The following is an 11979-nucleotide window of genomic DNA, read 5'->3' on the forward strand; positions in this document are numbered from 1 at the left end:
GTGGGTGAAACACTAGATCTGGAGCTGTATTGGCCAACGTATTGACCTGTTGCTGTGGTTTTTAGACTTTTGGATTCAAGTCTCCTCAGAAGGAAACCCAGAATTTTGGCTCCTCAACTGTCATTCCAAGAGACACTATTTAGGACCACAAACAAGTGTTCAATGCCATATCTCTCTCTCTAACTGACATTTAGTCAATATCTGATCAAGCCCACAACAGATACCAGTTGACCAGGGCATTGTTTTGGCCCCACATGTGACAGTAGGGAAAGAGTAGTGGAGGTGGCAGTCAGTCAGGCCATATATTGGGCGTCTCTGTTCTTCTGCATGGATTCCCTGGTGCCACCAATAACCTGGGGCATTGCTGAGCATGTGATGGTGAGATTTGGTGAAATGACTCTCTTCTCTGGTGCAGGATTATGGAATCCCCAAACATTTTGGCCTCTTTTACACAATGGGTGTGGCCCTCATTATGGAAGGTGTGCTGAGCGCCTGCTACCATGTCTGCCCCAACTACTCCAACTTCCAGTTTGGTAAGTAAGGAACAAGCTCCCCTACCTTGTTTTCTTATTATTTCAACCGGTGGGATGTCTCAAAGGTCCCCTGAGCCTCAACGTTCAACCTTTATGTTCTGCTCTTATTATAAAGGTAATGACATTAACCCAGGTGAAATCCTCTTCCCCCAGATACGTCCTTCATGTACATGATCGCTGGGCTGTGCATGCTAAAACTGTACCAGACGCGCCATCCGGACATCAACGCCAGCGCCTACGCCGCCTACGCCTCCTTTGCTCTGGTCATCTTCCTCGCAGTCATGGGAGTGGTGGGTGCCATTGTTGGTTAGGCCTTGGATTATCGTCATTCTTTGCACTTTTTAACCTCATTTTGTTGTTATTCAAGTAACAGCGGTTATTTTTGTGACCCCCTAAGTCATGACTCTAGGGGTGTGTATTGTTGTTATGTGATAGGGTGGCTTTAATGCGATGCACAATGCCTCCGATTATTCCCAGCACTGACCCCCTCTTGCTTTTCAACCCATAGATATTTGGGAAGGACAACATCTGGTTCTGGGTGATATTTTCCATTGTCCACGTGGTGGGTTCGCTAGCGCTCAGCACTCACATCTATTACATGGGGCGCTTCAGGATCGGTGAGTAGGAACAAGGCTGGCTAATTATCTGTTATGAGCCAATCAGGGGCCATGGAATATTCCCACTGCCAATAGGACACTGCAGCCCTGATCTGGCTGATCGTTTCAGCATTTGGCAGCCGGAACTACAACTTCAATATTCCAGAACTGCAGCTGTGGATTCTGAGAGTTGTAGTTCAGGTTAAAAAGAGTGTGGGGCCCTGGGGCAGTAGTTCAACATGAGAATGTTTTCTGCTTCTCCAGTTCTCTCTCTCACTGTTTCTCTCTTTCCTTTCCTGCCGACCTGTCTCAGACGTGTCCAACGCAGGTAACTCCTCCCTCTCTGCAAGGCGGGCTAGTTGGGTAATTCAAGGGGAAGTTATTCCTTGCACAATGAAGGTGGTATCTCACAGCTGGTCTTTTTTTTTTAAATATTTTTTTTTTTGTCTTGTAATTAGGGATTGTCCTCAGGAGCTTTTGGCATTTTGCTTTCCCATTTGATCCTCGGACACTTGATATGTAAAAGCTTTTGCTGCTGCAAACCAGTCAGTCCTGCTATTTGGTAGTCGGGCATGCCATATTGCTGGTTTGTGCTGAAATTAGCTTGTAAATGGCTGGATGACAATAGAATCATTGGTTTAGCACTTTTCCAGTGGTACAACCTATGGCTTCTGCTGTCAGTCTGGGACTAAAAGCATGAGTGAGTTGCTTGCAGCAGGAAAAATGTGAATGATAGAGCTTGCCGATTAACAACATAAAATAATAAAGACTTTGAGTGAGAGAGATTGGTTAAACATCCTTATGTTCCCCAGGCAATAGCCAATAGTGGTTTTGCTTAAAGGGACAATAAACCAAGAAAGCTCTCTCCTACTTATTTTATATTAATACACACTCTGGGGTCAATGTTTTATTGATGTTTGGGGGATATTTCAATTTTTCTCAGCAGAGCAATCAATATGGCAGCTGCTTCTCCTTTTTTTCCTGCATTTTAAATCTTGAAGATATAGCTTCATATTTAACTGAATCCGTTGTATCCCCTTTTTCCTTTAGATTTTGGCATTTTCAAGCGCATTGCCCAGGTGCTGTACACGGACTGTATGCAACAGTGTAGTCGGCCTATGTATATGGTAGGTGACATCTTGTTTGGGTGGGTGCACCCACAATGCCCAGGAGTATCTTATCTTAATTCAGATCACTGGTTGGGATGCTGGGAGTTCTATTTTGCCGAGTGTCAGTTACTGGCCCATTCAGCTGTAACGATATTTCTGACAGTTAGTGCAGACTGCTGGGAGTTGTAGGCCTGTAAATGTGATACCTGGAGGGGCATTTTAGTTCCAGCAGGACAGAGTAGGGCAGAAGATGGCGTTATCCAGGTTTGGACTGGGAATCAAAACAGGCCCTTAAATTTCACCTACAAAGGGGCCCAAACAGCCCAATAAATAGTAACTGTCTATGGCAGCCCCTCTGGCATTTGCCTGAACCCACAGATTGCCAGTCCATTCCTGGCATTAACCAGTTGGGACTCCATTCACAATACAGACCCGGCTTTCCTTGCCATTATGTGTGTCTCATATGCCCACTAATACTCTGCACCCCTCCCCCGTGCTGATAAAATACAGAGGTTTCCACCATTGTCCCATTTCTCAGTAAAGCTTCTTCTGCTGGTAGACGTGAAAGGTTTGTTCAGGGGAAGCCATTTAATGGTTCCTTATCACCTGCCATTGTAAGTTGCCTTAGCAACAAGGAAACAAAACGCATATCAAAATGGCTTCCCGTCAGGACTGAAGATAATGTCAGTTGGTGTAATATTATCCTATTTTATAGTCTGATAACTTTCGTTTTATTGTCCTGTGCTTCAGTATGTGCCCTTGGCCCCCTCAGGTTGTGTCGCTGTGAGGCCCCATTAATGTCTTACTTACTAATTACAGATTAGAGACCCCCCAGAGTCACAATCCCCCCCCCTCTCTTACAGGACAGGATGATTCTGCTCATCGTGGGAAACATTGTCAACTGGCTTTTGTGAGTATCCGGCTTGGATCCCTGACATTCCCAGTGCAACTGCTATTTATGAAACTCAGATGGAGGCGTGTCCTTAGAATCTAAGTGCCCCGCCCTTCCTCTGTCTCTTCCTCTGTCTCACCCTCTATGGAGGCCTACAGGGTCCCTTAGTGGGTTTATAAATTGTTAAAAGTACACAATAAAGGTTCTTATATAGGTGGATGTAAAGCCACGACTGCTGCAAGGTTCTGGTAAAAATCAAGCAGTGCATCATTAAATCTGTCAGGGAATTGTAGTTCAGGAAGAGATTGCTGTAGCTCATATACCTCTTGCTGACGGGTCATTGTTCATCTTTCAGCGCCATATTTGGCCTGGTGTTCCGGCCTCGAGACTTTCCTTCCTACCTGCTGGGCATTTTCATCTGTAACCTGCTGCTCTACCTGGCGTTCTACATCATTATGAAGGTAATAGAGAGAAACAAGTTCCTCATACTTAATATTTCCCTCGTACTTCAAGTTTAAAGCCTCGTTCTTCATGTTGTCCGTTTCTCTCACAATCAGAGCACTTCCTGTTTCACAAACAGGGCACTTCCTGTCAGCCATGTTTTCTGTCTGCTCTCTAAGCATCATGTGCTTACTAAAGATCCATAAAGCCTCCTCTCTCATTTTCTCAAGTTCCTCATACTTAATATTTCCCTTGTACTTCAAGTTTAAAGCTTCGTTCTTCATGTTGTCCGTTTCTCTCACAAGCAGAGCACTTCCTGTTTCACAAACAGGGCACTTCCTGTCAGCCATGTTTTCGGTCTGCTCTCTAAGCATCATGTGCTTACTAAAGATCCATAAAGCCTCCTCTCTCATTTTCTCAAGTTCCTCATACTTAATATTTCCCTTGTACTTCAAGTTTAAAGCTTCGTTCTTCATGTTGTCCGTTTCTCTCACAAGCAGAGCACTTCCTGTTTCACAAACAGGGCACTTCCTGTCAGCCATGTTTTCGGTCTGCTCTCTAAGCATCATGTGCTTACTAAAGATCCATAAAGCCTCCTCTCTCGTTTTCTCAAGTTCCTTGTACTTAATATTTCCATCGTACTTCAAGTTTAAAGCCTCGTTCTTCATGTTGTCCGTTTCTCTCACAAGCAGAGCACTTCCTGTTTTACAAACAGGGCACTTCCTGTCAGCCATGTTTTCGGTCTGCTCTCTAAGCATCATGTGCTTACTAAAGATCCATAAAGACTCCTCTCTCATTTTCTTAAGTTGCGCAGCTCAGAGAGGATCCAGATGCTTCCGCTCTTCTGTATCATTGCCACGGCGGTTGTGTGGGCTGCCGCCCTGTATTTCTTCTTCCAGACCCTCAGCAGTTGGGAGGTAAGTCCTTTATTGCACTGACTGAGATACAATGACTACCGGTGGCCATACACAGACAGATTAAAGTTGCGGATATCGGTCCTTTAGATCAGTTCAGCAGCTTACCTGCCCGTGTGTGGGGCTTCCGAAGGTTCTTCCCGATCGATATCAGGCCAAAAATCAGTCTATTGATTCTGTGATTGAGGACCGTGTTGGCTAGTTCAGTGATCCCCAACCAGTAGCTCGTGAGTAACATGTTGCTCTTCAACCCCTTGGATGTTGCTCCCAGTGGCCTCAAAGCAGGTGATTATTTTTGAATTCCAGGCTTGGAGGCAAATTCTGGTTGTATAAAATCCAGGTGAACTGCCAAACAGAGCCTCAATGTAGGTTGACAGTCCACATAGGGGCTACTAAATGGCTAATCACAGCACTTATTTGGTACCCCAAGAACATTTTTCATGCTAGTGTTGCTCCCCAAATCCTTTTACTTCTGAATGTTGCTCATGGGTTGGGGATCCCTGGGCTAGTTGATGCGGTTCTATGGCCCCTCGGCACCCATTTCCTTCATTGTAATGCCTTTGATGGGCATTTAATCTTGGGAATTGTGAAGCCAACAGTTTCCTTGTGTTGTTTGTCTGCAAATGGAAGACTTAAATTATGAGGTTAGACTAACAAGGTTGGGGTTGTTTTCTCTGAAAAAAAGGCGCTTGTGAGGGGACATGATTAGACTTTACAAGTACATTAGAGGACATTATAGACAAATAGCAGGGGACCTTTTTACCCATAAAGAGAATCACGTACCAGAGGCCTCCCCTTCAGACTAGAGGAAAAGAAGTTTCATTTAAAGGAACAGAGTAGGGGGTTCATCACAGTGAGGACAGTGAGGTTGGGGAATGCACTGCCGGGTGATGATTCAGTTAATGACTATAAGAGGGACTTGGATGATTTCTTGGACAGACATAATACAAAGGCTATTGTGATACTAAGCTCTATATGTAGTATAGATATGGGTATATATCATTTATGTGAAACTATGGAGGGGTCTGTGTATGGGGCTGGGTTTTCATTTGGAGGGGTTGGACTTGATGGACTTTGTCTTTTTTCAACCCAATTTAACTAAGTAACTATGTACCGTATATACTCGAGTATAAGCCGAGTTTTTCAGCATCCAAAATGTGCTGAAAAATCTACCTCTGCTTATACTTGAGTCAACGGGCGCTAGCTGAGATTGCAGTCACTGCTAATCATTCCTATACCAACAGAGAACACTTGGGGAGAGACTGCAATATCACACAGCACCCTCTGTTGGTTCTATGAAAGAATAACAGTGACTGCAATATCACACAGCGCCCTCTGTTGGTTATATGAAAGAATAACAGTGATGGCAATATCACACAGCGCCCTCTGTTGGTTATATGAAAGAATAACAGTGATGGCAATATCACACAGCACCCTCTGCACATGGTAGTGGGACAGTGGGACAATGCACACAGTAATCCGTTTGGCAATTCTCTGTCACCATCAACTTTGCAAAGAAGTCCGGTTGATCGCTGGGGGGGTCGCTTTGGCGGAATGTGCGCTGCTGGGAGACAGGGCTGTAGTTGTGTCTAGGCTTATACTCGAGTCAATACGTTTTCCCAGGTAAAGTTAGGTACCTCGGCTTATACTCGGGTCGGCTTATACTCGAGTATATACGGTAACTATGTAACTTGAAGCAAGAGAACTAGAGGCCTGTAGTTCTGATACTTATTATTATATCCACGAGTGTTGCTCTGTTGATAATACATACTTCCCAACACTTGAAAACTAGAAAGAGGGATAAAGCAAACTGTCACCGACCATGACCACCTTTTAGCCACATCCCAAATACCATGACAAAAAAATAAAAACCATAACCAAAAAAAAAAAAACCCCCAGACATGCCACTGCAGAAATGGTCAGTGAGCACTCCATTAGCCCCAGACATGCCAGCGACATCACTGCAGAAATGGACAGTTTGAAAGCATTACCGTATTGACACTTGAACAAGCAGAATACCACAAAGTCCCATAGTTTATTGAAAGCTTATTGCAGCACTTAGACTGAATATTCTTTTGTTCTACTCATTTTTAAGGTTTTATTGATTTTTGAGGGCCCAAACAAAATTAATAAATAACAAATTTGTTTAAAAGAATAGAAGTTTCATAGCAAAATGCAGACAGATTCCATTTCACATATCAATAATGTTTTCGTATTAAGGTCCCATGGAGACTTTCCCCCAGATGTAATAAAAGGCTTTAGCTTTGCCCAGAAGCAGTAACCCATGGCAACCAATAAGATGTTTTGCTTTGAAACCAGTAAATGCTGCCTGCTGATTGGTTGCTATGGGTTACTGCACCTTGGCAAATTTAGTGTCTTATTACGTAACCCCATTAATCTTTCTATAATGGATTATTAGGGGCAGATTTATTAAATTTGAATTTTCTAATTTTTTTGGGGGTCAAAACTGACAAATTCTAATTTAAAAGCACCAACTCGAATGTAAATTCAAATGTGAGATTTATCGACAGTTCTAATTCAAATTTTCACCACCTAAAACCTGCCAAATTCATGTAAAAGTCAATGGCAGAGGTCCGTTGACCCATTTGAAGATGTTACTAGCCTTCCTGACATTCAAGAAAACCTCAAAATCGAGTTTAATTTTATTTGGATTTGGTTCGAGTTTTCGGGTCAGTAACATTCGTTAGAATTTTAGACGTTCAAGTTTTTTCTTAAATAAAACAACATTCGAATTTTGCATAAATTCAAATTTATTAAGAGTAAATAAAGTTCACATAAATTTGAAATTCGACCTATGATAAATCTGCCCCTTGAAATATTGTTTCAGACCCAAAAATAGTCTTTAGGGTGGGTCACCATGATCCTTAAATGCAGTAAATACAAATAAAAATGCTATAATTAAACAGATTTTCGAGTTGCAAGGTTTATTAAGGGTAATTGCCTGGCATCATTTTTCTTCCCTGGAAATGGTGAGAAATAAAATCCTTAAATGCAAAATAATAAAGGTGAGAAGAGCTGGTTCTTGGGAACCCTGGAAAACTGAATAGGAATCCTCATTTGCATATAAAAATGTAAGGGAAAAAAACATTGTAACAAGTGTAAACAAAAAATTCAAAAATCACATGACTTTAAACAAGAAGGAAAGCTACTGAAGCAGGTTATTGGCAATAGATTAGCCACAATAATGAAAGCAATAACACTATCTTTATTCTGTAGAATGATTTACCATACCTGAGTGAATAGCTCTAGAAGCTCTCTCTTTTTAGGATAGCAGCTGCCATATTAGCTTGGTGTGACATCACATCCTGCCTGAGTCTCTCCCTGCTCACTTATAGCACTGGACTCAGATTACATTCAGAGAAGGGAGGGGGGGGAGAGAGGAGCAAACTGAGCATGCTCAAGCCCTAGCCCTGGAGGTTTAAGCTGAAAACAGTTAGTCTGATACAGAAGCCCATGAGTACACAATAGAAGGAAAGAAATGTGCTGTTTCTTTTGACAGAGGACTCAGAGCAGCATTATTTTTAGGGTTTACTGGTATTTATATAGTCCTTTCTGATAAAGCTTACTTAAGTTTAGCCTTTTCTTCGCCTTGAAAAGTTTGAAATAATTTTGGCCAAGTCTGAATCTTGCAAAACATGCGAGGATTATCTTGAACCACATTGTGGATATGGTGCATCCCTTATACACTAACACCCCACTCCTCCTTCCGTGGTAGCAAACCCCTGCTGAATCCAGAGAGAAAAACCGCTCTTGTATCATCCTGCACTTCTACGACGACCACGATATTTGGCACTTCCTCTCAGCAACGGCAATGTTCTTCTCCTTCCTGGTGAGTCACACTCCGCTCTTGCTCAAAGTCATACAAATGCTACTTGTATTATACATTATCCTGTTATTGTGCAATGGAATATTAATAGAAGCCAGCACAGCTTGGAATATCATGACGTTCATAGAAATGTTTCCATATTGTACAGCTTAGACTATGGAGATGTTCGTCCACTGATGATCTTTTAGGCATTATCTACTTTGTAGGGTGTCTGATGAACCGTGTTTCTTTGTTGCATCATTTTTGTATCACACTACAACAGGGCTTGCTAAACTTTATCTCAAGCCCCACTAGAAGGTCTAACTTTTGGTAGCCCCCAGGTCATTAAATGAGTACAGAGATAGGAAAATACTGCTACCTCAGTCATCGCTTCAAGGATATCTAAGGCAATCTGATCAAGTTGGACTTTCCAGGTCTACCTAGGAAAGCTATTCTTTTGACCTCTCACCCTAACTGGCCTTCAGGCTAAGCCTCTCATGCCACTGCTCAACATGAACCATTTCTTTTTAACTTCCAGGTCCTTCTCACACTGGATGATGATTTGGACGTTGTACGCAGAGATAAAATCCCAGTGTTTTAAGTGAGGACCTCTCACCAACAGACCTCCTCCATGGATTGAGAAGCTTGATATCAAGCTGAATCTGCAGGAGTAAAGCCCTTTCCAGCTGTTCAACCGTTCAACCGAAGGAATTTGATAGTATGATGGTGCCAATAGCTGGAGAAGTGTTTCGTTTTCTCCTTAGCCAAGCGATCTACTGATCAAAGGACCATACATGCTGCCTACAAATACTGCCAAACCCAGAGCTTGATCCAGGGCCACCTTGCTACCAGGCTGGTCAGCCCTAGCTTTTATATTACTGCACAATTTACTTGATGTTCTAAAATGTGTGAAACAGATTCCCACATCTGTGGTTCCGTAACTTATTTCCTTCCCCAGGGCAACCACAGTGTGGGGCATGTAAGTAGATTTGCTGGTTGAACTTGAGATTGAGTGAGTGGTGGTTATCCAATCCGGACTTTTTTATCCAGGACTTCAGCAGGGAGAGATAGCAGAAATCTCTACTAAAAGAGTGATGGTCAATCAGATCTGAGAAAATAACCAAAATATAGGACATCATTACCACGGAGATTTCAGGATACTTTTTGCACAGCCCTGATTCGATGAATCCACTTCCATATTTTCTGTAAAGTTACCCATGAACCCAGGGCAAACAGCTACATAGTTTCTTCTGGGTTTTTTTTTTTTTGTTTTTAAACCCAAATCTCCTCTCTGAAATGTTTCTAGTCCTGACATTACCCTCCTGGGTGTTGAGGGTAAAGCGCATAATCTTGTGTGGAGTGTGGCTGATCGTTCTGTTTTGCTGAATTTGGTGTGAACTTTACACAGTAAATGTATGTGCTCGTGGCTTCAAAGTACAACGTACTTGGGTTCAAACCGTGCGCTGCTTGTAGCCTTCCTGCCTTTGTCATTGGTAAGAGACAGAGGAACATTTTAATACATTTCTCTTGCATTTATACATCTTTTCATGAGATTTGCCAATGAGTCCGCCAAACATGTGATCTTTTAAAGTGATAGCATCATCATTACCCTACGTATTGACCCACTACATTTTCTCATGTTGTAGAACATTTTTTTTAAATCTTGTAACTAATTTAAAAATGCTTAAAATAACTGTGCCAAAAATGTGCTAAACCAATCAGCACAGACTTTCATCGAAATGAGTCCAAGAGTCTGTAATGTTGTGGCATTGTCTTCTCAGGCTGGCTTCTTTGCTCAGGTTCCTTGTGGAGCTTTGAGAGAATGTTCCTTAGTTGCCTGTTCCCAGTGTCGCATTGGGGTCTGGTCAGCTTAATAGCGCGTTAGATACTACATTATATGGCTAAGGGGGGGGGGGTTAATTATTGTTACTTAAAGGTTGTTGTTTTTTCTTCAAAATATCAGTTTGGCCAAAACCCATCATTTTTTGATTCAATGAACTCAACATTTAGGTCGAATACAGAAACAAATTGGAGCCTTAATCAAATTCAAATTTGCACAAAATCTAAAAATTTGTATTAAAACAAAAATTGCACCTTGAATTCAGCAATTTAAGGCTTCTGATTCGATTGAGGATCTAGCAGAGTGTTGAATCGATTTCTGGATTTGGAGCATTAAACCATGATTCTGCTCTCCTAAAGCTTGTCTTTAAATATTTGAATTTTTATAAATCACAATGATCAGCGAAACCTTGTTTTATCACTCACATTCATATAAAATGCCATAAAATTTTAGGCATTATACATACAGTATATTTACAGTCTAAATACTAGTGACTGCGGAACTCATCAAGGTCATCCACCGATACCAAATTTCTCCTCATCAAATTATTTACTTTAACCAATCGGAATGGTGGTATTTATTTAAAATTCTGTACATAATAAAATCCTATCTCAGAGGAATTTTTTTTGACAGTGGGAATTTTTAAGGCTCAGGGTTTTTTTTTTAAGAAAAAGTCAGCTCTTATTAAAAAAAAGTACTTTTGGGTATTAATGTGACTACAGAAAATCCAACTAACCTGAGCATTTTGGTGCCACAGCCTACGCCACACAATTAAATACTGTATAGATCTGCAAATTTTATGTGACCACATTTGTTGTATTGAAATGACAAAACTGTAATTTTAAATTTCATCCAATGTTTGTTGTAACATGATAAAGGAGTTCAGAAATCTTTTCCAATTTGTCTTTATTGCTGAAAATGTTCTAATAAATTCATTTTGGTTTTCATTTTTGTTCCAGCCCTTTCATTGGGCATGTACCAGGGTTTCATTAAAGACATACTGCTGCTAAATCACCACCAAAATGAGTCAAATTTGGGGATTAAATCTTTCAACTCTTAATTCCACTCCTGGATTGAAGACTACATCCAGCTGCCAATACAGTTCCATAAAATCGTTAATAAAAACCACAAACTGAGTAACGCACCACAGAGTAAAAGGTACGGGCAAATACCCTTATGCTCTCTTGATAATGGAGTAGAGGTCGCCTGTCACTAACGCTCTTCTTTGTCTGAGGAAAATGGTGATCAAAATGTCCACGTTTCATGAGCATAACTAAAGCGTTATGCCTTTTAGCTGGGAAGCTCCCCAGATAGCCCTGCCTGAAAGTGCCATTTATGGGGATTTTCAGCCCAAAGGAGATACCCTTGCGCTGAGTGTATGTGATATATCATTGAGCATATAATTCTATATATAAACACACACACAACTATTCAGGTATTTTTATAAAGATTTATAATCTATTTTATACATTTGGTTGCCCTTTGACAGTGGGTAGTGCCATTTTGGACACAAGGCTGGATGAAACCCTTGCCATGGGTGGCACTTTCTACCCTAGAGATTCCTGACACTCCTTGCCCCAAGGAAAACAACATTGTGTGATTTAAAGTGTTGGGCTGAACCCACTTTAGATCCTGTCTTACTTCCAGTTTGTCTCACCGGTAACAATCCGGACATTTACTGTGGATATCGGGCATGGGTACAGCAGAAGATGAGAAAGTGAAGAGCACAAAGGTGGCCAACAGCAAAATATGGTACCGATATTAAAGTGCCTCTTGTTTTGCCCCTTTGCATTTGTTTGAGAAACTCTACTTTCTATAAGGGATGAAC

General features: G+C 41.5%; 1 protein-coding gene across 3 annotated transcripts in view; it reads left to right on the forward strand.

The window, feature by feature from the left end:
• Positions 1-11098, forward strand: part of sidt1.L (SID1 transmembrane family member 1 L homeolog) — a 45566-nt gene extending 34468 nt beyond the window's left edge. For 2 of the 3 annotated variants that reach the window (XM_041581410.1, XM_041581411.1), the window contains 10 exons: positions 416-533; positions 687-823; positions 1042-1150; positions 1443-1457; positions 2180-2256; positions 3102-3148; positions 3486-3591; positions 4378-4488; positions 8222-8335; positions 8850-11098. In XM_041581410.1, the coding sequence (XP_041437344.1) occupies positions 416-533; positions 687-823; positions 1042-1150; positions 1443-1457; positions 2180-2256; positions 3102-3148; positions 3486-3591; positions 4378-4488; positions 8222-8335; positions 8850-8912 (897 nt within the window). In that variant the 3' untranslated portion in view covers positions 8913-11098. The remainder of the gene's footprint in view (positions 1-415; positions 534-686; positions 824-1041; positions 1151-1442; positions 1458-2179; positions 2257-3101; positions 3149-3485; positions 3592-4377; positions 4489-8221; positions 8336-8849) is intronic. The other variant, XM_041581412.1, reaches the window with a different exon arrangement.
• Positions 11099-11979: the final 881 nt, after the last annotated feature.

Source organism: Xenopus laevis, chromosome 2L, assembly GCF_017654675.1.
Source record: "Xenopus laevis strain J_2021 chromosome 2L, Xenopus_laevis_v10.1, whole genome shotgun sequence".
Lineage (NCBI taxonomy): Eukaryota > Metazoa > Chordata > Amphibia > Anura > Pipidae > Xenopus > Xenopus laevis.